Below are 22,581 nucleotides of genomic sequence, written 5' to 3'. Positions count from 1 at the left end.
AGGACGATCATGACCTTCACATGACCTTCATGTGACCTTGGCGTCCCTTCCCGTGTCCAGGTGCCGACCCGCACAGGGAGAACTTTGAGCCGCTCTTCATCAGGGACGAGGAAGAAGAGGATGATGAGGAGGAAGAGGATGATGAAGGCTACATCTCAGGAACCACTCCAGTCAACATGGCCGCCTCCCCTGAGGTAGGTCTGGGAGTGTGTGAGTGTTGGGCCAGAACTGGGTCAGAACCCTGACAGTCTGTGTTTCCAGGTTCTGGATCTTCTAAATGGTCAGGAGTACGAGCCCAGGAGCCAGCAAGCCTTCATCCCGCCACAGGGTGAGCCTCCTCTTCCTCCTCTTCCTCTTCATCATGGCCTCCGCCCTCACCATGTGTGTGTGTGTGTGTGTGTGTGTATGTGTGTGTGTGTGTGTGTGTGTGTGTGTGTGTGTGTGTAGGCGACCTGTCAGTTCTGGACGTGCAGGTGAAGCGGGCCGTGTGCGGCGCTCTGGAGGCTGAAGGATGCTGGGAGAACCTGGCTCACCATCTGGGCCTTGGAATCCTGAACACGGCGTTCCGGCTGAGTCCAAACCCGGCCAGAACCCTGCTAGAGAGCTACGAGGTACCGACTAACAGTGGGCTAACAACCGGCTAACAACGGGCTAAGATCCAGCTAACAGCAGGCTAAGAACTGGCTAACAACCAGCTAACAGGTGGCTAACAACCAGCTAACAGCTGGCAAACAACCGGCTAACAGCTGGCGAACAACCGGCTAACAGCTGGCGAACAACCGGCTAACAGCTGGCGAACAACCGGCTAACAACTGGCGAACAACCAGCTAACAGCTGGCGAACAACCGGCTAACAACTGGCTGACAACCGGCTAACAACTGGCTAACAGCTGGCTAACAACCAGCTAACAGTGAGCTGACAACTGGCTAACAGCGGGCAGACAACTAACTGACAACTGGCTAACAGTGGGCTAACCACTGGCTAACAACCGGCTAAACACTGGCTAACCACTGGCTAACAACCGGCTAAACACTGGCTAACCACTGAGTAACAGCTGGCTAACAACTGACTAACAGCAGGCTAACAACCAGCTAATAACCGGCTAACAGCAGGCTAACAACTGGCTAACATCGGGCTAAAAACTGGCTAACAGCAGGCTAACAACCGGCTAACAGCGGGCAGACAACTAGCTGACAACTGGCTAACAGTGGGCTAACCACTGGGTAACAACCGGCTAACCACTGGCTAACAACCGGCTAACAGTGGGCCAATAACCGGCTAACAGCAGGCTAACAACTGGCTAACAGCAGGCTAATAACTGGCTAACAGCGGGCTAATAACCGGCTAACAGCGGGCTAATAACCAGCTAACAGCAGGCTGACAACTGGCTAACGCGGGCTAATAACTGGCTAACAGTGGGCTAATAACCGGCTAACATCAGGCTGACAACCGGCTAACAGCGGGCTAATAACTGGCTAACAGCGGGCTAATAACTGGCTAACAGCGGGCTAATAACTGGCTAACATCAGGCTGACAACCGGCTAACAGCGGGCTAATAACTGGCTAACAGCGGGCTAATAACTGGCTAACAGCAGGCTGACAACTGGCTAACAGCGGGCTAATAACTGGCTAACAGCAGGCTGACAACTGGCTAACAGCAGGCTAATAACACCGCTGTGTTCATGAGAGGATTAGTAATGATCACAAAATAAATATCAAGCCTGCAAAAGCTAATATCTGGACTGAATGTTATGTTTAGGGCTGTTGTAAACGAATATTTTAGTAATCGAGTAATCTATCGATTATTCTTACGATTAATCGAGTAATCGGATAAAAAAAATTATAAAATGAAATATTGGTAAATCTGGCATAATACCGGTGTTACTATCAGATATCAATATCAGTCCAATTTTCCATATTTGAGCATCCCTAACAGTTGCTTTTTTGTAGTTTAGAAAACTAACCTGTAACAATAATAGCTCACTTTCTAAGTTAACCAGAAGAAAAGTTATAGAAAAATCTGAAATTATATTGAATTTAATAACAAAGAGGCAGGCTCAGAAATATGCTTATAAAAAATGTCTACAATCCAGCTTTTAGTTTATGTATTCATCTTCAGTGAGTTTAATAGATTAATTAAACTCACCTTGCCACCTAACCTGTCACGCTTTGGGTTTGAAAATACGGGAAATGCCGCCTGGAGTGGGAGGAGAGGGCGAATGAACGAACATGGGGTGGAGGGGAGGAAATAGACCAGCGGACTGACGAACCGTTAGACCGGGGGACGAACACGGGGGGAAGCAATACGGGATATTTACGACACCTTCACTGGTCACACTCAGAAACTCATCTACCAGCCATGTACGATGCGCTCCGCCACCCGTTTCTTCAGACCGGGATATGAAATTTATTGTGCGGTTCGTCGGTAAAGCTACATTTACACGGTAAGCATCAGCTACTCAGCCGCCCGCCCTGTTCAGGCTATCCGCTCACCTCAGCGCTCTTCCCGCCGTTCGCTTTCAACCAGCAGCCCCGGAGGAGAAATGCTGCCGTACTCCAGGCATTCCCCCAGTCATTTTAAGGATGCTTATTGGTTCCCCAAAAACGATAAAAAGTCGGGCATTATCATCAATCCATAAAATCCCCACGGGCCAATCTTGAAGATTGGACTTCATGCCGCTGAAACTTAGCTTTTGTCAACAACTCAGAGGCGGAAGTGAGAGCTCCGCGCAACGCAAATGAAGTCCCGGCCGGAACACGGTGCGCTAACTAATAAAACATAAATTAACGAAGCTTCGAGGCAGGTAAATTTTCCTCGAGGAATTTTAGTAATCGAGGTACTCGAATCATTCGAGGAATCGTTTCAGCCCTAGTTATGTTTTTAAAGTAATCGCGGTTCCCACGGCAACAGGTGTGTTTAAATGACAAAGAGAGACGGATAATAAAAAGGTGCAAGTGGTTTAGAGTTGATCACCTGTTCAGGTTATATGTTTAATTATGTATTTAACAAACAAATGTCTTCTACCACGATAATTGTGTGAAATTATATTAATTGTCTAATATTAAAAAAAGTAGTTTGGGCATTTCGCTGGAGATAGGGACCAGCATCCTTCCCGACCCCAATAGGGACAAGGGTGTAGAGAATGGATGGATAGTCTGGTGCTGTCGGGCTCAGAGTCTGAGAGGCTTTTCATCTATCAAACTAATTTTTGTGCCTCATTTGGTGGAAATATTGATGTTGATGAGACTTAATGAAAACCTTTTTCCACCTTTATAGCTCCACTGTTGAAAATGAGGCTCTAACATTCACAAATGACAGTGAAATAAAATCCAGTCCAACATCTGGTTTGAGGTGATTCCTCTGGATCCTGTTGGAGGAAAAACATCCCAACTTCAGAAGATGAACTTTAACCTAACAGAGCTCTGAGGTTCCTCCTGTCAGGGAGGAACCTCATCCCTGACAGGAGGATGAGGATCTCTGGCTCCTCTGAGGAGGAGCCAGAGATGGAAAGCTGGGATGCTCTCCATGCCATGATGTTCAGAGTTTAGGTCTCATGGCTTCTTGTGGTGTCAACATTTCAGCCAGTGGGCTGTCTCTCTCTCTCTCTCTCTCTCTCTGTCTCTCTGTCTCTCTCTCTCTCTCTCTCTCTCTCTGTCTCTCTCTCTCTCTCTCTGTCTCTCTCTCTGTCTCTCTCTCTCTGTCTCTCTCTCTCTTTCTCTCTCTCTGTCTCTCTATCTCTCTCTCTCTCTGTCTCTCTCTCTGTCTCTCGCTCTCTCTCTGTCTCTCTCTATCTCTCTCTCTCTCTGTCTCTCTCTCTCTCTCTCTCTGTCTCTCGCTCTCTTTCTCTCTCTCTCTCTCTCTCTGTCTCTCGCTCTCTCTCTGTCTCTCTCTATCTCTCTCTCTCTCTCTCTCTCCATCCCTCTCTCTCCCTTTCTCTCCATCCCTCTCCCTCTCTCTCTCTCTCTCTCTGGGAGTGGTGGTGGCGAGTCTGCAGGTGGTGAGTCTGAGGGAGTGAAAGTGTCTCAAACGTCTTTTCAATCCTTTTTTTTCATGCATTTGTTTTCTAACATTCTTTACTTGCTTTGGTTCTAAGTCTTGGGTTCTTGTTTTGAGTTTCAGCGCTTGTAGCGCTGTTTGTTTGCGGGGATGGCGTCTCCGGAGCCGCCGCCCCTCTCTTTGAGGAATGGGATTCGGGTACAACCTGATCCGACGATCCCAGTTGAAACGGTTCTGTTGACAGTTGGTGATCTAGTTGGTCACAGCAATTTAATTTATGCTTCCAGAATGAATAAGGGAGTAGTGATATTTTTAAAGGAGGAGCGCTTTGTGAACCAGCTGATTGTTAGTGGGGTGACAATAGGCGGAGAGTACTTGCAGGTGTTGCCGCTTGCGGTGCCCTCCACCCGGGTTATTGTCTCCGGCGTGCCGCCGTTCATTCCCAATGTTTTGTTGGAGAAAGAGCTCCAGCGCTTTGGGAAACTTGCGAGTGGTTTTAAAACTGTTGGTTTGGGATGTAAGCATGACAAACTGAAACACGTTCAGTCTTTCAGGAGGCAGGTTTTCATGTTCCTAAACTCTGCCACAGCGACGCTAGAAGTTTCTTTCAGAGTGAAATATGAAGAGGGATCTTACATGGTTTATGCGAGTACTGGGAGTATGAAATGTTTTGAATGTGGGGATGTTGGACATAAACGGGCTTCTTGGCTGCACAAGAATCAGGAAGCTCAGGTTGAGGTGAGTGGGGGTGCAGAGGAGTCGCCGGTGGTTGGAGCTCCTCCACCTGCTGAGGGCGGGGCGTTTCCTCCATCAGCTGGATCTGATGCTGGGAGGGAAGCAGTGGTCTGAATAAACGCGCTGCACGGGAGGATACTGGGGAAACTGGAACCGATACTCCCAAGGACTCCTTAGATGGGAGCAAGCTAGATGTAGAAACGGATCAGACGGCTGGTTGTGGTGCTGCCGAGGCTGCAGCGTCACCTGAAGGTGGCGCTGCAGAAGATCAGTCTACAGATTTACCTGCACAGGTAGAGGACATGGAGTCTGACAGCGACTCAGAGGCGTTTCAATCGCAGACTCACAAACATCCAGTGGTGATTTGTACACTCTGGAGGAAATTAATGATTTTCTGGATGAAACGTTTGGAAAACAAGTTAAAGTCCTTGATTATTTTCCTGATGCGGAAAAATTTATCAAGAGTGTATTAATGGTGCAGAAAATAGTTGGTTTTGAAATGTTGGATGAAAAGAAACGGTTCCGGTTAAAAAAGCATCTGACAAACATCCGGAGACATTTGTCAGTAACTAAAGCAAAAGGTTCAAAGCGACTGAAAACTCAGAAATAAGATGATGGTTAAAGTGCACTGGGTGACCTTCTCTCTACTGTCTCTGTCTGTCTTCCTTCTCTTTTTCACCTATATGAGTAACATCAGGGTGGGAACTTTAAATATTAATGGTGGGAGGGATCCACATAAAAAGATGGTTAGTTTAGAGACGATTAGGCAAAAGAAACTTAATGTTGTGTTTTTACAAGAGACACACACAGATCATGAAAATGAGGTGGAGTGGGGTTTGAGTTGGAAAGGGAAATATTTTCTATCTCATGGGACCAGGTCATCTGCTGCTGTAGCCGTTTTATTCTCACCAGGTTTAGATATCGAGGTTATTTCTGATACTGAGCTGGTCCCTGGAAGGGTCCTGGTGGTTAGAGTGGAAATAGAAAAAACCCTTTTCTGTTTTATGAATGTTTATGCGCCAAATCAAGGGGATCAAAGGATTAAGATTTTTCAGGACATGTATAATTTTTTGCAGCAGTCCAATCAAAATGAATGTGTTGTGTTGGGGGGTGATTGGAACTGCACTGCTAGTTTTCTAACTGACAGAACCGGGGAAGAACCTCATCCTCCATCTTCTTCTAAACTGATTGAGGTGACGGCACAGCTGGGCTTGGTTGATGCTTGGAGGACTAAACATCCTCAGGATAGACAGTATACCTGGGTAAAAATGAAGGGTGGGGTAGTGAGTGGGGCTCGGTTGGACAGATTTTATATCTCAGATACTTATAGAAATAGATTGTCCAACTGTTTAATTTCTCCAGTTGGGTTTTCTGATCATCACCTGGTTTACTTGGATTTTCTTTGTTCAAGTAATATTAAATACAGATCGTATTGGCATTTCAATACGAAACTACTTAATGATATTTTCTTTTGTCAAAGTTTTAGTAACTTTTGGCAACTATGGAAAACAAAAAAATCAGAGTTTATGTCTCTAACTGAGTGGTGGGAGGTTGGAAAGGCTCAGATTAGAGTTTTTTGTCAACAATATACAAGTTTCTCTACAGATAAAATTAAAAAAGTGATTCAGAATTTAGAAAATGAGATTAAAGAGTTAGAAAATAACTTATCAACTGATGCTAATAATCAGCTTAAACTTAAGAAAGATCAGTTAAGTTGTTTTTTACATGAAAGAGCCAAAGGGGCTTTAGTTCGGTCCAGGTTTACTACGGTGAAGGACATGGATGCCCCGACATCTTTCTTTTTTAATTTGGAGAGGAGTGTCAGCCGGTTTGCCTCCCTGATGGAGCGCTGCCTGCTGATCCCAGCATCATGAAGGAGCCGTGGCCGTTTACAGCGACCTCTACAGGAAGCAGACCTGTAGCAGAAGCTCTATGGAGACTTTGCTGGATGATCTTCCTCAGCTTACCGCTGCAGATCGGGATGTTCTGGATGCTGGAGTTTCAGTGGAAGAACTGACTGCTGCGGTTGGTCAGATGGTTTCTGGAAAGAGTCCAGGCTTAGATGGTCTACCTGCAGACTTCTACAAACATTTTTGGAGGCTGTTGGGAGAGGACTTGTGGGAGGTGCTGCAGGAGTTAGCAGGGATCTTACCATCATCCTGTCAGCAAGCTGTTCTTTCCCTACTTCCAAAAAAAGGCGACTTGACTCTGTTGAAGAACTGGAGGCCGGTTTCTCTCCTTTGTGTGGACTATAAGCTATTTTCTAAAGTGCTTTCTAACAGGTTGAGGACTATTCTAGAACTTATCATACATAGAGATCAATCTTATTGTGTACCTGAAAGATCTATTAAGGACAATCTTTTTCTTTTAAGAGATTTGTTTGACATTTGTAAATTATATGAAATTGATGTTGGAATTGTTTCTTTGGATCAGGAAAAAGCCTTTGATAGAGTCGATCATTGTTTTCTACATTAAGAGCGTTTGGATTTGGTGAAGGTTTTATTTCTTTATTGGGTTTATTATATAATGAAGTGTTTTGTGTTGTTAAAGTTGGAGGATTAAGTCGTCCTGTCAAAGTTCAGAGAGGTGTTAGACCAGGCTGTCCCATATCTGGACAGTTGGACTCTATTGTAGTTGAACCTCTTTTACATAAACTTCGCTCCTCCCTCACTGGCCTTGTTCTTCCAAGTTTGCCTAATAATCCAAGTTTAATAGTCTCTGCTTATGCTGACGACATTAACATTTTTATTAAGAACCAGAATGACGTTATGGGTCTTCAGCATTGTTTAGAGCTTTATGAAAAAGCTTCTTCAGCTAAACTGGGAGAAAAGTTCTGCTTTGAAAGTTGGCCCGTGGAAAAATAATAATCTCCCCGTATTGCCAGGAAAAATTCACTGGGTCGATCAGGGCTTAAAATTTTTGGGGGTTCATTTGGGAACAGAGGCTGTTTTGAGGAAAAATTGGGAGGGTGTCATGGAGAGAGTGTGTGCCAGATTATCTAGATGGAAATGGTTGCTACCTCAGCTATCTTACAGGGGAAGAGTCTTGGTAGTTAATAACTTGGTTGCTTCGGCCCTCTGGCATAAACTGACTGTGTTGACGCCGCCATCCTCTCTTATACAACGTCTCCAAAGGACTCTAGTGGATTTTTTCTGGTCTGGATGCCATTGGGTGAGAGCTGCTGCGTTGTATCTACCTGTGGAGGAGGGAGGACAAGGACTTATCGACATCATGTCGCGGATCGCGGCGTTCAGGCTTCAAACTCTGCAGAAGCTGTTATATGGAGTTGGACTGCCATGGTTGGATACGGCGCGTCTTCTGCTAAGGAAAGCAGGACGTATGGGATATGATAAACATCTCTTTCTGCTGAGGCAAGGATCTCTGGATCTGACTGGTCTCACCCCGTTTTACCAGTCTGTGATAAATGCTTGGAAGATTCTCACCTTTGAGAGAGAGACTGAGGCAGCACCTGGAATGTGGGTTTTTGAAGAGCCTCTGTTTGAGAACAGTTTCCTCTCATCACAGCTCCTCTCATCTGGTACGCTAAGGTCTAGGATGAGGGAAGCAGGCTGTGTGAAGCTGGGTCACCTGATGAAGCTGTCTGTGGTCAGTCTGATGGAGAGTCTACACATACGGTCCAACAGACTCGCATTAAGGCTGAAAGAAGAAACGTGTGCCTCTCTGCCAGTTTCCATCAGAGCGTTTGCTGTTAACAGTACTCTGTCTGACCAATGGGATGATGAATACGAGTACGTGTTTCCTTCCCTGATCGTCTCTCCTGCAGTGGATCAGTGGCAGGATGAGCCAGAGAAGTTGTTGTCTCTCCAAGCGACACCTTTGGGTTGTTTTGAAGGCCTGGGGAGGAAAGCTTTGTACCATGTCTGTGTGAAGGTGCTGAATCTACGCTCTCTGGCAGAAGTGAGGGTGTCGAAGTGGCTTGAGGTTTTTGACTCCAGCTCTACCCCAAGAGGCTGTTGGCGGTCCCTGTACAAACCCCCCGTTGAGAAGCGGGTGGGTGACCTCCAGTGGAGGATTGTGCATGGGGCCATAGCTACAAACAGGTATCTGGCACACCTTCATCCTGGCGTTAGTGTTTCCTGTTGTTATTGTTCTCAAGATGAAACTTTATCTCATTTATTTGTTGAATGTTTAAGACTGAAGCCTCTTTTTGTTCTTTTGGGTCGTTTGTTTGGTGGTTTTGGTGAACAGTTTTCTAACTGTGTTTTTATTTATGGCCCAAGGTATTGTGCGAGAAAGAAATCTATTTACATTCTTTTGAATTTTATTTCTGGGACTGCAAAACTGGCAATATGGTTGTCGAGGAGAAACAAAAAGAACGGTCATCACACAGATGATGCTGGTGTTTTATTTCAGAGACTGATAATCGCTCGGATTCGTGTGGAGTTTGAGTTTTTTAAGTTGACAAAGAACATTGATGGTTTTGTATGCAAGTGGGGTATTAATGATGTTTTGTGTACATTGGATGAGGCATCTTTAGTTTTTCCTTTTTTTTGAGTTTGTGTTTATGTTTGTTTTTTTGTTGTCTGACATAAGGAGTGTGAAATAAAGGAATTTTAAACCTCAACCTCTCTCTGTCTCTCTCTCTCTCTCTCTCTCTCTCTGTCTCTCTCTCTCCCTCTCTCTCTCTCTCTCTGTCTCTCTCTGTCTCTCTCTCTCTCTGTCTCTCTCTCTCTCTCTCTCTCTCTCTCTCTCTCTCTCTCTCTCTCTCTACCAGAGGCCTGGGAGCTTGAGGGTTCTGCGCAGTATCTTGGCTGTGCCTAGAACTGCACATTTCTGGACTGAGATGTCTGATGTTGTTCCTGGGATCTGTTTGAGCCACTGCTCCAGTTTGGGGGTGACTGCCCCGAGGGCCCCGATGACCACAGGCACCACTGTGGTCTTCACCTTCCAGGCCTTCTCCAGTTCCTCTCTGAGGCCCTATATATATATATATATATATATATATATATATATATATATATATATATATATATATATATATATATATATATATATATATATATATATATATATATATATATATATATATATATACTTTTGTGTCATAGTACTCCCAAGAATTTAAAACTACTTTCACCCCTGTATGTATGTAATATTTAATTATTTGCTAATTAAATATTTAGTGAAAAAGCTTGAAATTTAGTTTGAAATTTTGACATTTATAAATAAATAACATGGTGAAAATATGATTGAAAAATCAAACCTCCATGTTTTCCTCCTGTGACGGTTGTGTGACTGAGTGTTGCCCCCTAGTGGCCGACCTGGGCAGCACGCCCCCTGCTGGCCACATGGCCACATTTTCTTCAGCTGATATAGGAGGAAGAATCATCATCATCATCATCTGTACTTCCTCTAATGATCTGTTGATGGTTCTGTTTGGTTCTGCAGGTTTCTGGTGGAACCGTTTCAGACCTCCTGGCGGCTCTCCGGTCGGCAGGCGGCTGCAGAGCGCTGAGCATCCTGGAGGGGGCGCTGCGCCAGAACCCAGACATGGCAGAGGAGGTCCAGAACCTGAAGGCGGACCTTGGGAACGACAGCGGCGTCTGCGACAGCGGGGTGGAGCTCTCCACGGCGTAGTGCTCTGATTGGCCAGCATCCTCAGCCTCCTCTTCATCACTCAAAGATTCTCATCTATTTTAAGGAACTGCTGACACAACTGGACCGGGACTGGACCGGGTCAAACCGGACCGGACCAGGCCGGATTGAACCGGACCGGATCAAACCGGACCGGACTGCTGAACTCTGATCTCTACTGACAGGAAAGAAAAGCTTCTTCCTGTTTCTTCCCAGAACTGACGGTGCTACAAACCCTGACCGGGTCTGAACAGGTTGGAACCTCCCTGCTCCAATTGGATCAGAACCGCCTTCATTTGGATGAGAACCACATGATCAGCAGGGAGAGTCACAGCGTCTGGAAGCTCATTAGAACATTCTGGACCTGGTTCTGCTGGTCCAGATTCAAACCCAGAACCAGGACAGCAGAACCAGAACCAGAGGGGATTATTCTCCTGCTTCCATCTGAAACCTCCAGATTCAGTGTTGGATGTGGTTAATCTGAACCATCGGTCTGAAACCTGGATTAACAGTAAAACCAGCAAATTAATTCACTTAGAATAACCGACGCAGGTTTTTAGTGTAAATTTCCATTAAAATTATCTGGTTGGAATCCATTTTTGTTTTGACATCATTTTCCTTCCTACAGAAAAAAAAATTGTGCTCAGTTTTCTTTATTTAAAGCCCTAAAAATAGAAATAAAACGGCGATCTTTCAAAAATTAGAATATAATTTTTTTTTAAAAAAGCTGTAACATTTTTGGCCTGAGCTAAAACATCTTCATCATCACATTGAGATGTTCTTTATCATCAGAACCAGAACCGGCTGTTCTGGACCTGTGGACCGGTTTCATGTTTTCTGACTCCAGAATGTTCTGCTGAGCTTCTCTGCAGCCCGAACGTTCCTCCGCGGACCGGATCCCGGACCGGATTGTGGATCGGGTCATGGACCCTCAGGACCACCACCTCCTCTCTGCATGTTTTAGGATTCATTTCTGAACAGATTCAGTTCTTTTTCATTAACTGAACTTCTGGTTTCTTCCAGGATAAAGACAAAAAAAAAAAAAACACAGGGGATTGTGGGAAATGTAGTCCAGGTGTTGGCGTCCCTGTTTCCGCATATTTATGTCCCGCCTGCGCTGTACAGTTCATCATCATCCTCTGTAACTGGTTGTTCATTTTTTTAAATAAAAGGTTTTTTTATATTTTGAGGCTGATTCTGTTTTATTTACCCGACCAGAACCGACCGGACCCGTCTGCTGGACATGAAATGAAACCAGAACCAGTTTCCATTTGTTCATCTTTATTGAGAAAAAACGTCACAGAGCGATTAGTTGATCGGTTAGCCGCCGGGACCGGAACCAGATCCGGATCGCCTTCCAGTGCAAAAAGTAAAACCAGGAGAACGGATTGGATGATGAACTAACGGCTCTCCTCTAAAGACACAAAACTAGGAACTGAAACAGATTTTCTCTTTTAAAAACGGACACAGAGTTCTGAGCAGCACAGGAACCAATCACTGACATGCATGAAGGGGCGGTGCCGGCCGGTTCTGCTAGGCCGGTCCGGTCCGCTCTGAGGCTGCGACTCGTGTCTCCAGCAGACGGACAGACGGGGGTGGGAGGGAACAGCATCACAGTTCAGGATGAGACGAACAGAAACATGAACAAACTGCAGGGAAAGGTGGGCGGAGGGGCGTGGCCAGGCCAGACATGGCCAGGTACGGCGGTCCGGTGGGTCACATGGCGTATTTCTGGGTCCAGTCCTGAGCTGTCTTGTTGTACCTGCAGGAGACGAAACAGACGGCATCAAAGTCAAGGTCTGGGGAGAAGAGGAAGAGGTTCTGAGAAAAAGGATTGAAACCACATCTGGAAGCAACAACCACATGCTTCTCAGTTCATTATGTTACTGCTGCTATATTCATAGAAAGTTCAGTGGAAGGAAAAAAGTGCACCACCCCCGTCTGTCCCCGTTTTTAAAAGAGAAAAGCTGTTTCAGTTCCAGTTCCACAAGTGCACCAGTGGAAGGAAAAAAGTGCTGGTGCAGTTTCACAATCCTTGACAGGAATGTGAAACAGAATCAGTTCAGGAATCTGGTGGAGCTTCACTAGGAGTCAGAACATCCAGAGCCACTGGGCTGCTAGCGAATGGGTTGCTGGCAAACTGCATACTATCGCCTTGCTTGCTAGCAATGTGTATGCTAATGAGTCAATAGATTCCATCTGAACAGCATAAATTACAAGTTTAAAAGTGAAAGTAGTTCTCAAAAATTGGAATCTGCTGCAGTGATTCTGGTTCTGATTGGAAGTTCTGCTTCAGCTTCACAATGGAACCAAGTTTCATCAGGTGTTAGCATCAGGCTAACTGAACTTTGATAGGAACTAGAGAAACAGTTTTAACAGCTGGCTCTGTGTGTGTGTGTGTGTGTGTGTGTGTGTGTGTGTGTGTGTGCGTGTGCGCGGCAACCCACCTGACGGGGTCTGTTTTGTAGATGCGGGCGATCTCTGGTACTAGCGGGTCGTCAGGATTCGGGTCACATAACAGAGAACAAATGGACAAAAGAACTGCAGAGAGAAAACAGAGACCCAGTTTGGATCAGAACCACCGCCATTTGAACCAGCAGAACCTCCCTGACTGATGCTAGCTGCAGTTATCAGCACCACCTGCTGCTCAACATTCACCAATAAAACATCAACCATCCTGATTCTGATTTACACCACATGTGTCAAACTCAAGGCCCGCGGGCCACATGTGGCCCGCCACATCATTTTATGTGGCCCCTCCAGCATTTTATAGGCCCATGATTGACTTAAAATAGGTTTTGAGCACGAATTGACTACAAACTACATCTCCCATAATGCATTCCGATTGTTACCAGCCAACATTACGGCTTCTCGCCACTAGAGAGCAGCAGAGTCGCCTCAAGCTGCTTATTGATTTTCCCAGCGAATAAAACTGAGACATCGACAAGCTAACATGAAAACGTCCAAGAAAAGAAACATCGATTTACAAGTAAGACTGAATGAAGATGTGTGAGTTGGTGTCAGGGCGGCAGGTGGCGCTAGACTTTTTTGTTATCCGTTATCTTGACCGACAACATAAAAAAAAATTGGCCATGTACTATTTTTATCCGTGAAATTACAATCATATTAACATCGGCTATTTAGTCGCATTTTATGCGGTTTAGTTAATATTCACCGTGAATCCTGATCCCATCACAGATTAAGCAGATAAATGCATCTACATTTTTCTCCGTAGTGACAAAAACCACTGACTGAGGCCCCAGTAACTTTTAATAAATTAAATTAAGCGACTTCACTTAAATTAGCATCACTTCAGCCGCTGGGGTCTGAACAACTTCCTCCTGGTTCCCATCTGCAGAAAAATCTGCGCTAATTCACCAGTCAGTTGGATCTGTCTGATCCAAACAGATCAACTGAACTCTGAGTGTTTTACCCTGAGCGGTCCGGTGTGAGCTTTTCCCAGAATTTTTTATTTTATTTTTTATTTTTTGCGTGGTTTCGCTTCTCCGAAACGGACAGATGTTGCGTCTGCAGCTCCTCCAGAGCGCCGCTCTCCTGGGTAACGTGAACCAACAAGGCTCCATTTGTTAAATCCGCTGGATGAGTTACTTCGCAGCGGTGGAGCCGCGTCCGCAGTGGTTGAGCAGCGGACTGCGCATGTTACAGTCTAATTAACTTTTGCATCGTCATTTATTTCCTCCAGATAAACTGCCGGCTCCTCAAATGGATTAACACAACGTTGCATTCTCTTTAGTTTTCTCTGGTCTGTAATGGAGACTTGAATTTAACGGCCATTTCAACCAAAGGTTTGTAATGCGCTTCCTAACCAGAAGCTCCAAAGAGTTATTTAACAATATGTGGTGTTCAATTTATTTTTAACATTGTATTTTCATACATTTTATGCTAGGGCTGCCCAAGTCTAGTTTTCCAGAGCTACCATCTGCAACTTTAGATGCATTCCTTCTCTAACACACCTGGATCATTGACTCATTATAAGCCTCTATAGAACTGAATGAGGGAAGTCAACCTTTTGTCTGGGGTGTTTTAGCAGGGATGCATCTAAAAGTTGCAGTCTAGAGGACTGGACCTGGGAACTCCTGTGTGGCCCTTTGAGGGGGGCCAATATGCTGAAGTGGCCCTCGGTGAAATTGAGTTTGACACCCCTGATTTACACATTTCTGCTGTTTTTCTTCCCGTCTTTGTCTGTGATGCTCCACCCCACATAAAATTTAACTAGGTTGTTAAACTGTATATATTTTTTTGTCCTAATTTTGATGTGTTATTGTTGACGCTGTAAATTGTTCTAAATGGTGTAATTTTCGTTTTTACCACCTCAGTAATAAACTAAACACACATTTTGTTATGAAACAAGTTGAGTAGAAAACTGACCTTTAGTTATTATGAACATTTATCATCTTCGGAGACAACATCTAAAGATTTGAATTGATTCATTATTTTCTATTAAAATTTTGTTTTGGGACAGAAACGGGTTAAACTGCGTCAAACAGAAAATAACTGACTTGTTTTTCTGCATTCTGATTTTAATTAACTTTTATTTTGAAAGGCTTCAGTGAAATGTTCAGCCTAGGAACTGACTGAGGTCCTGCTGGGGGCCACCAACGGCCCCCGAACCGCAGCTTGGACACATCGCTGGAGGAAAACATCTGATGATGAAACTGTCAGATTTCAGGTCTGAAAGTGTAGCTGGTTCCGGTCGGGTCGGGTCATACCAGTTCCGGTCCGTTCGGGTTGAGCAAGGTCATGTCGAGTCATACCAGTTTGGGTCGGGTCGTGTCGGGTCTTCCGGGTTCTGGTCGGGTCGTGCCGGTTCCAGTCGGTTCGGGTTTGCCAGTTCGGTCACACCGGTTCCGGTCCGGTCGGATCGTGCCGGTTCCAGCCGCTCACCTTTAGAGATGGTGAGCGCCGGCGACCACTGGGACCGCAGGATGTCCAGGCAGATGCTGCCATTGCTGTTGATGTTTGGGTGATAGATTCTGGTGGTGAAGGCGACCTGGAAGAGGAGCAGACGGATCGGGTCAGAACCGGTGCCGACCCGGGCCGGGTCATCCGGGCCGTTCTCACCTTGGGCGGCTTGAAGGGATAATCGGTCGGGAAGTGGATGGTGAGAAAGAACACGCCGCCCTGGTACGGACTGTCGGGCTGCAACAGAACCAGAACCGCAGGGTCAGTCCGGATCACGAAACAAGCAGAGTCCTGATCCGGGTTCTGGTTCTGGTACTTACCGGACCCATGATGGTGGCCTGCCAGTGGAACACTGAAAACAGCAGAGCAGAGTCAGAGAAGCAGCAGCTTCATCAACAGAACCGGCCGGAACCGGACAGAACAGAACCCGACAGAACCCTACAGAACTGGACAGAGCCGGCCGGAACCGGACAGAACCAGCTGGACCTGGACAGAACAGAACCCGACAGAACCGGACGGAACCTTACTGTCTTCGCCGACGGGCCCGGCTGAGCATTGGGCCGGAGGGTCTCTGGACAGGTCCGTTAGTTCCTGCAGGAACAGAACCAGAACCACAGGTCAGAGGTCAAAGGTTAACACATGAAGAAACAAGATTCTGAGATTCCAGGTCGGATCAGAACTCTTCTGAGCCCAGCAGAACCACAGCTTTGATACCAGCAAACAGAACCGGACTAACTGTTGTCTTCTGGACAAAAACCCAACACCGGTTCCGATCCGTTCAGAAGCACCAAACCAGAACCAGTTGGAGGTTCTGCTCCAGTCTGAACATTAGGAACCGAACTGGGTCGGGTTGGGTCGATGCGTGAGCAGCAGCAGCAGCTATATTTACCCTGACAGGGACCGGATCGGGACAGGCCGGCCCGCGGGTCGGCTGCTTATAGAACCGGCCGAGTCGGGTTTCCAGCCAAGCCGGGTGTGTGTGTGTGTGTGTGTGTGTGGTGTTGGTATGTGTCACATTGGATCAGAACACGGATCGTCTTTCAGGTCCGGCCGGGTTCAGCAGGTAAAGGTCCGGTCCGGCGGGTAGGGAATTCCCCTCTGGAGGTCCGAACATCTCAGCTGGACATCCAGAGGTTCTGCTGGGACAGAACCACCGGGTCACATGACCTGATTTCTGTACGACCATATTTGGTAACGTGACAGTAAAGTCCAGGACCAGATGAAGCCTGAGGAGGACCCAACAGAACAGAACCAGAAACAGACAGGATCTGGTCTGAGGTTCTGATGGATCATCTTTGAACCAAAGAGAGACGTTTGGACCTGCAGCTGGACCACTGGGTGGACTGGTTCTGTTAGTTCTGTTCACCTGCAGCACCTGTTGTGGAGCTGGATTGTGATTGGTCCATAGCTGAAAGGGGGCGGAGCTACAGACTGAATCTGATGTTGATGGTTCCACATCACTGAGAAGAACCGGGCCGAGACCTGAGTTGAAGGCAGTTTGCTTCATTAGACCGGAACCAGCTGAGGTGGTTCAGGCTGAACAGAACCACCGAGCCTTTGGACCGAATCTGGGCTGACATCAGAACCTGACCCACAGCAACAACCCGGCGCTTTTCCTCCGACCAGAACCGAACAGATACCGACCATTTGGAAGAGCAGGTTAACGCCTGATAAAGGCTCCGAACCGAACCGAACCGGCCGGAGGAACAGGCTAACAGCAGCGAACAGCGCTCTGGGAAACGGACTGAAGTTGGCTTCTGATTCGAGCCTCTTTAAAGGGCTGTTCCGCTGCTTTTTACGAACCCGCAACAGCTTTAATTAGTTCTGGTTCTGAACTAGTGAAAGTGGATTGTTCTGAACCCCTTCCTGGTTTTTTCCATCTGCTTGGGAAAAACTGTCCCTTTCAAGGTGACTGAAAGGGACAGAGTCCTTATCAGGTCCCATTATAAATATTGCAAATTATTATTGTAAATAAAAGTCTTTAAAACAAAGTTTATGATTTCTAAGTCTGGAAGTAAATCAGAATAGAACCAGATTTAAAACTATTTGGTCTGTTCAGACCTGAGCCGAACCGTCTGTTTATGATCAGTGGAAGTTTTATTTTGGTTTTAGAAATTGATACATTATTACACACCTTAAAATATAATATTTAATGTTTTTTTCAACAGGCTTAAGGTGTTGGATCATAAACTGGGTTCTCCAGAATCTGTAGTCTGTGTGGAATAATTCGGGTCAGGTTGGACCGCTCTGAGTGTTTTGGGTTTTTAACTACAGCTGATCCAATCTGGGCCTGAACCTTTAAAAACTGTGGAATGGCCCTTAACTGAAGCACCAAATCAGAAGCTAACTTCGGCGTTGAGTTCTGTGGCTCATGATAAAGCTAAAACAAGCCGAGAGTTACCTTAGAAATCCGTTTTAAAGCCATTGTGTCTGTCAGAAGGGACCGGCTGTCGAGGAGGAGGTGGCGGAGGAGGAGGAGGAAGAGGAGGGCAGGCCAGCTAGCTGACGCTGACTAACTAGCATCTAGGACTCTGCTAGCTTCTGTGTTTCGCTGCACATGCGCTGCTTAGACTGCACCGGGTTCCCGTTAAGTGTGTTCCTGCTTCACCGACCAACAGTCCGTTAGCCCCGAACTCACACTGAGACCCCACAAACAAACCGGACCGACCCCAGCGGCTCAAAATGTCTTCCGTTACATACAGCAGCTGTCAGAGCACCGGGACAGGAGGTCTCACTCTGACTGAGATTCAATAACAGAGAGCAGGAGGTCTCACGCTGACTGATATTCATATCACTCAGAGAAAAAGCTCAATCTGTAGTCATTCCAAAAGATGGAAGAGGTCTCACTCTGATTGAAATATTATTTATCTCATTTCCCTTCTCTCTCCATTTGCCTGGGCAGATTGAAAAGTACTAAAAGAGGCCAAGAAAAGTGAATTAAATCAGATAAAACTGATAGGGAGAGACTACTGAAGACACATCATTCAAAAAGATAAACTTATCTGATGAAAATATTTAATTAAAAATAACATTTTAAAAAGTAACAAGCAGAAGAAGTAGGGAGGAGAAGAAGAAGACAGCGAATTGTTTAGGTGAAGAATTCTTCTTCACCTAAAGACTTAAAGATCCAAGTCAGAAAGTTAGACAAACACAAAATGTGCTTTAATGCAGCAGGCTCAAATTGTAATTAACATGTAATAACAAACTTATTCCAGTGTGCTACATTCGTTAGTGATGGACATTATAGCATCAAACATTGAGAAAAACATAAACACTATCTTGCAGAAATAAGTGAAACATAACTCAGAGGAAAATAAGATCTTTATTGATCAAAAGGTGAATGTAAAAGGTTTACAGAAATATGAAAACACAAACACAATTTCTGATGCAGTTTTCATCAAATATGGCTGCATTCACTAGCGTTCATATTTGAAAGCTACATGCTAAAAGCTACATTCATTAATGATGCGCGTGGATGTGACGTCATCAGGGCGTCATCTTCAGCACGGTCCGTCTCTCACAATCAAAATGTCTGCATTTTTCTCCCTGAGCAGAAATAACCAACATTTATATTTCACAACCATAAAGTCAAATGTCTATTTGTCTTAATCCAGATTATGAATAGAAAAATGCTTTACTGTCCTGGAAATGTAAGGTCGCACAGAAAAGTTCCAAAAATGGTTAAAATATTTTTAAAAACATAATTAACAACAGTAACAATAATAAAAAAAGATATTAACAATACTGTACAAGACAGAAGTACCTGGCTCATATATGTAAATTTAAACGTTTTGTTTTTACTCAATAAAATGCTTCAAAGTAATTAATCTGATCACCTCAGCATTTTTGATCATTTTATTTTTTATTTTTTTGTCTTTATTTAAAATATGTATTTCTGTGAATATTTGAACATGTTTTATTTTTAAAAACAGACTAATGACTGGAACAGGTTCTGCTCTCAAACTGAACCCAGAAGAACAGCACCAGGGTCTGTCTCCGTGGTAACGGAACCAGGGTCTGTTTCCATGGTAACAGATTCTGAGGAGAAAACTCCCTTGCTGACGGTTTGTTTTTCTTCCTGTTCATGATGTAAGCAGTTTTTATTTGGACATGTCCAGTAAATGGTTCTGTGTTCCTGTGAGTTGGATCGTTTAAACGATGTGCTCCTGCAGGTGAACTCACAGTCGCTGGACGCACAGCGAGCATTCGTTGGGGTAAGAGACGCCGTCGCTGCCACACACCGGAGAGTAATTCAGTGGACACGCCTGAGTGACGCTCATCCCCACACAGGAGGGCTGCAGGACAGAAAGAGGTAAAAAAAAACATCACAACATCAGGAGCAAAACTCAGGAGAGGTTCTGGTTCTGGAGGCCAGAAGATCCAGAGTCTTTACTCTGATGGTTGATTTTCTTGGTGAGGTTCTGCTCCAGCTGCAGATCAGTAATTCTGCGTCTGGTCAGAAACCTGCAGCACAGCTTCTTTAGAGGTCATTTAACAGAAACTCAAGGTCACTAATGACCTGCAGACTGATCCAGAAACTGGTTCTGTCTGTTCAGACTGGACCTCGCTGCCTCCATGTGCATCAGGCTGTATTTAGCCTCAGGGTTCTGGTTCTGACCCATTACAGCAGAGCATATTGAAAACTATCAATGCTAAGCAGATGATTTTCTGCTCTACGTTTCTTTCACTTTGTGAATAAATGTAATTTAATTTTATTGTGCAGCTTATAAATGAGTATTTCAAGAAACTATTTCACATACAGTTACAGAACCTAACTTTGTCAATATTTATCACAGATCAATACTTTTGGTGTCAAATAATACATAATTATATCCATAGAAATCATATTTACTGATATCTTTGTTATTTTAAAGATGGCCGCCATGGTTCTCATCAAATAGTAATTTTTGTACTAAACTCACCAATTAGATAAAAGTGTTTGGTGTAAAATCACAGCCTACATATTTAGACCATAGAAATCATAAATATTTCATTGATTCTATGTTTCCTTTTTCTGGTGGCCATTTTGGAAAATGGCCACCGTGGTTTAAATGGAGAATATATCCATTATAACCTTTATAGTTTTTGTCAGAGAAGGGCACAACTAACCAAAAAGTTAGGCTTACTAACTACTAATTAGCTAAACAAGAATCCTAACTATGGTCATGTTAACTACTAAGCACATAAAATAATTAGTGAACGGTAATGCTAACCACTAAGAATTAGCAGACGCTAACGCTAGATTTTTCCAAAATGTTAATGGAGTTGTGGACCAACATGGACTGAAAATCATTTCTACAGATTTTAAATGTTCTCAAGCAGAACCATCCGGACCTCTGGAGACGTTCTGATGGCAGTAAAGCTAAAGTGTTTGGACATGATGAGCAGAAGGAAACGCTGCCAAAAACAGGAAATGAAACCAGAGAATTTGAAGAAACTGATTGAAATAATTCCAGAAAAATTCTCTTGTTTCTCTGATTATTCTGAAATTTAACAAACAGAAATAATTCTGGTAATAAGGAAATATGTCAATAATAATAATGTGTGTAAAGATGCAGTTTGCTCTGATTCGGCGACAGGATGAAGGCGTCTGCAGAACATGATGATGAAACTGTTTCACATTTTTCCTGTAATTTATAAAAATGTTCCAACATGATGATGTTTCTTACCCTCCTGTGGAGCCTGGATTTGTCTTCAGCACCTGGAAAACATATTTTATGGCTTTATTCCTATTTTTATACACTTTGTTTTCTGAATACAGTCTTATAATGAAAATGATTTAATTTAGGTAAATTAAACAGCTTAAATAAGGATTTCAGTAAAATGTTCCTGCTTCTGGTTTTACCTGCACAGAGGAGAAGCGTCAGAAAGACGAGCAGCAGGGTCCTCAGAAACATCCTGGATGAATTTTATCCTGAAATAACGTCTGTGGGTCTGATTGGCTGCCCGTTTTTCTGTGCGCAGGTCTGGCTGCTTCAGCCTTTTACGAGTTCGCTGTTGTTGTGACGGCTGCTGCGGCCTTTTGTTCAGGACTTAATCTGTGGATCAACATTCTGTCTGCGGTGAAATATCGCTGACAGAGCGCAAAAATGTCCCAAGATTGAGGGTCAGAAAAACACGTCTGGCTGAACGCAGGTCAGAAACTCAGCAGAAGAATTTAAAAACAGCAAACATTTCAACAGCAAAAAACATGAATGTAACAATTCAAAAGTGATTAAAGCATAAAAACAGACTTTGTTTAAGCCGTTTCCCACCGTTCTGCTGAATTATCTGGGCTAAGCTGGAGACTGCAGTGAGATCAGTCTTTTTTTACTCACGATACTTTTTAAAGCAGCAAAGTTTCCAACTCAAACTTTTCACCAAAGCAGTGATGGAAGGAAACAGTTTGTGAAAATGTGTTTTGAATGTTTGAATTTCTGCTCCTGATGTTTTTCCATCTGATGGAAACGAGATGAAGACAAGTTTAAGTCTATGATAGTGACTCATTTATATTTTAAAATAAAGATAATCCGATTTATTTCTGATCACAGTCTCCACTCAGACATCCAGATGTTCGAGACATGAGGGCAGAGATGTGACCCAATCTGAACTTTGACCCCGCTCTGAGCCTGCAGGTCCCAGTGTTGGACCGAGTCGTGACCGGGTCGTCACTTTTCCTCCTTCACAAGCAAACAGAGATTTAAAGCTGCTGCTGCTCAGAGAGCAGAGGGAAACCTGGGAGCCTCTCGCTTTACAACTCTTGATTAAATTATTTTTTCATGGTCAGAAAAAGTAAAAAACAAAAATCTTTGGATTGTTATAATACTGATACAATATTAGAAGGTCAAATATATTTAAGTATTTCAAAGTAAAACCTATTGTACTGTGGTTCAGATCTACTGGAAATATTGAGTGGCTAAAATAATAAAATACATTCAGTGGATCATGATTTAAATTTATAAGTACAGATTTTAATAAAATCTGGATTTATTTAATAAATAGCATCAGTTTAAGAAGTTAAACTGTTTCTCCAGAGGTTTGTGTTCGGATATCAAAAACACATAGAACATTTCCACAATACTAGAAGTGAAACTTTCTGCTGATATTTGGCTTTTACCTCCTCAGGTCCGGATCTGAAGCATTTGTTGGATGAAATGACTTCTGACGTAAATAAACTGAACATTTGAGATGATGAAACAAACATTAATTGTTATTTCTTGATAAAGCTGAAATGATTATTATAGTAAATACTAGGATATTATGCACACAGACAAACAAATTGATACTGAAAGAATCAATGAAAACAGATCTTCATGCACTACGCCATCTGAACTGGAGGTGGCGCCATCGAA

At 44.2% G+C, this 22,581-nt stretch overlaps 3 protein-coding genes across 4 annotated transcripts in view; 1 reads left to right on the top strand and 2 right to left on the bottom strand.

The window, feature by feature from the left end:
- The window catches only part of nfkb1 (nuclear factor of kappa light polypeptide gene enhancer in B-cells 1), a 32,386-nt gene extending 21,865 nt beyond the window's left edge, over positions 1 to 10,521 (top strand). Inside the window, exons 20-23 of the mRNA XM_014995628.2 lie at positions 61 to 194; positions 262 to 328; positions 448 to 611; positions 10,142 to 10,521. Of these exons, the coding sequence (XP_014851114.2) occupies positions 61 to 194; positions 262 to 328; positions 448 to 611; positions 10,142 to 10,330 (554 nt within the window). The 3' untranslated portion in view covers positions 10,331 to 10,521. The remainder of the gene's footprint in view (positions 1 to 60; positions 195 to 261; positions 329 to 447; positions 612 to 10,141) is intronic.
- A 1,070-nt stretch (positions 10,522 to 11,591) lies between these two features.
- Positions 11,592 to 17,958, bottom strand: ube2d2l (ubiquitin-conjugating enzyme E2D 2 (UBC4/5 homolog, yeast), like). 2 transcript variants are annotated; one of them, XM_088009338.1, is made up of 8 exons: positions 17,652 to 17,958; positions 16,266 to 16,386; positions 15,778 to 15,841; positions 15,571 to 15,602; positions 15,410 to 15,487; positions 15,233 to 15,338; positions 12,775 to 12,868; positions 11,592 to 12,089 (listed from the first exon to the last, which is right to left on the bottom strand). In XM_088009338.1, coding segments are annotated over exons 3-8 (357 nt in total). In that variant the 5' UTR covers positions 15,779 to 15,841; positions 16,266 to 16,386; positions 17,652 to 17,958; the 3' UTR covers positions 11,592 to 12,043. The 2 variants fall into 2 exon arrangements, with proteins under 2 accessions (XP_087865464.1, XP_014851129.1); XM_014995643.2 differs by lacking the exon at positions 16,266 to 16,386.
- Positions 17,959 to 18,698: 740 nt separating this feature from the next.
- LOC106922892 (putative pancreatic secretory proteinase inhibitor) lies at positions 18,699 to 22,508 on the bottom strand. Its single transcript, XM_014995644.2, has 4 exons — positions 21,096 to 22,508; positions 20,920 to 20,951; positions 19,433 to 19,545; positions 18,699 to 18,796 (listed from the first exon to the last, which is right to left on the bottom strand). The coding sequence occupies exons 1-4, from the start codon at positions 21,145 to 21,147 to the stop codon at positions 18,751 to 18,753; spliced, it is 243 nt and encodes an 80-aa protein (XP_014851130.2). The 5' UTR covers positions 21,148 to 22,508; the 3' UTR covers positions 18,699 to 18,750.
- Between the last annotated feature and the right edge of the window lie 73 nt (positions 22,509 to 22,581).

This window comes from Poecilia mexicana, unplaced genomic scaffold, assembly GCF_051168715.1.
Source record: "Poecilia mexicana isolate PSO_F unplaced genomic scaffold, ASM5116871v1 scaffold_10, whole genome shotgun sequence".
NCBI classification, from domain to species: domain Eukaryota; kingdom Metazoa; phylum Chordata; class Actinopteri; order Cyprinodontiformes; family Poeciliidae; genus Poecilia; species Poecilia mexicana.
This window is presented reverse-complemented; position numbering and strand designations above follow the sequence as displayed.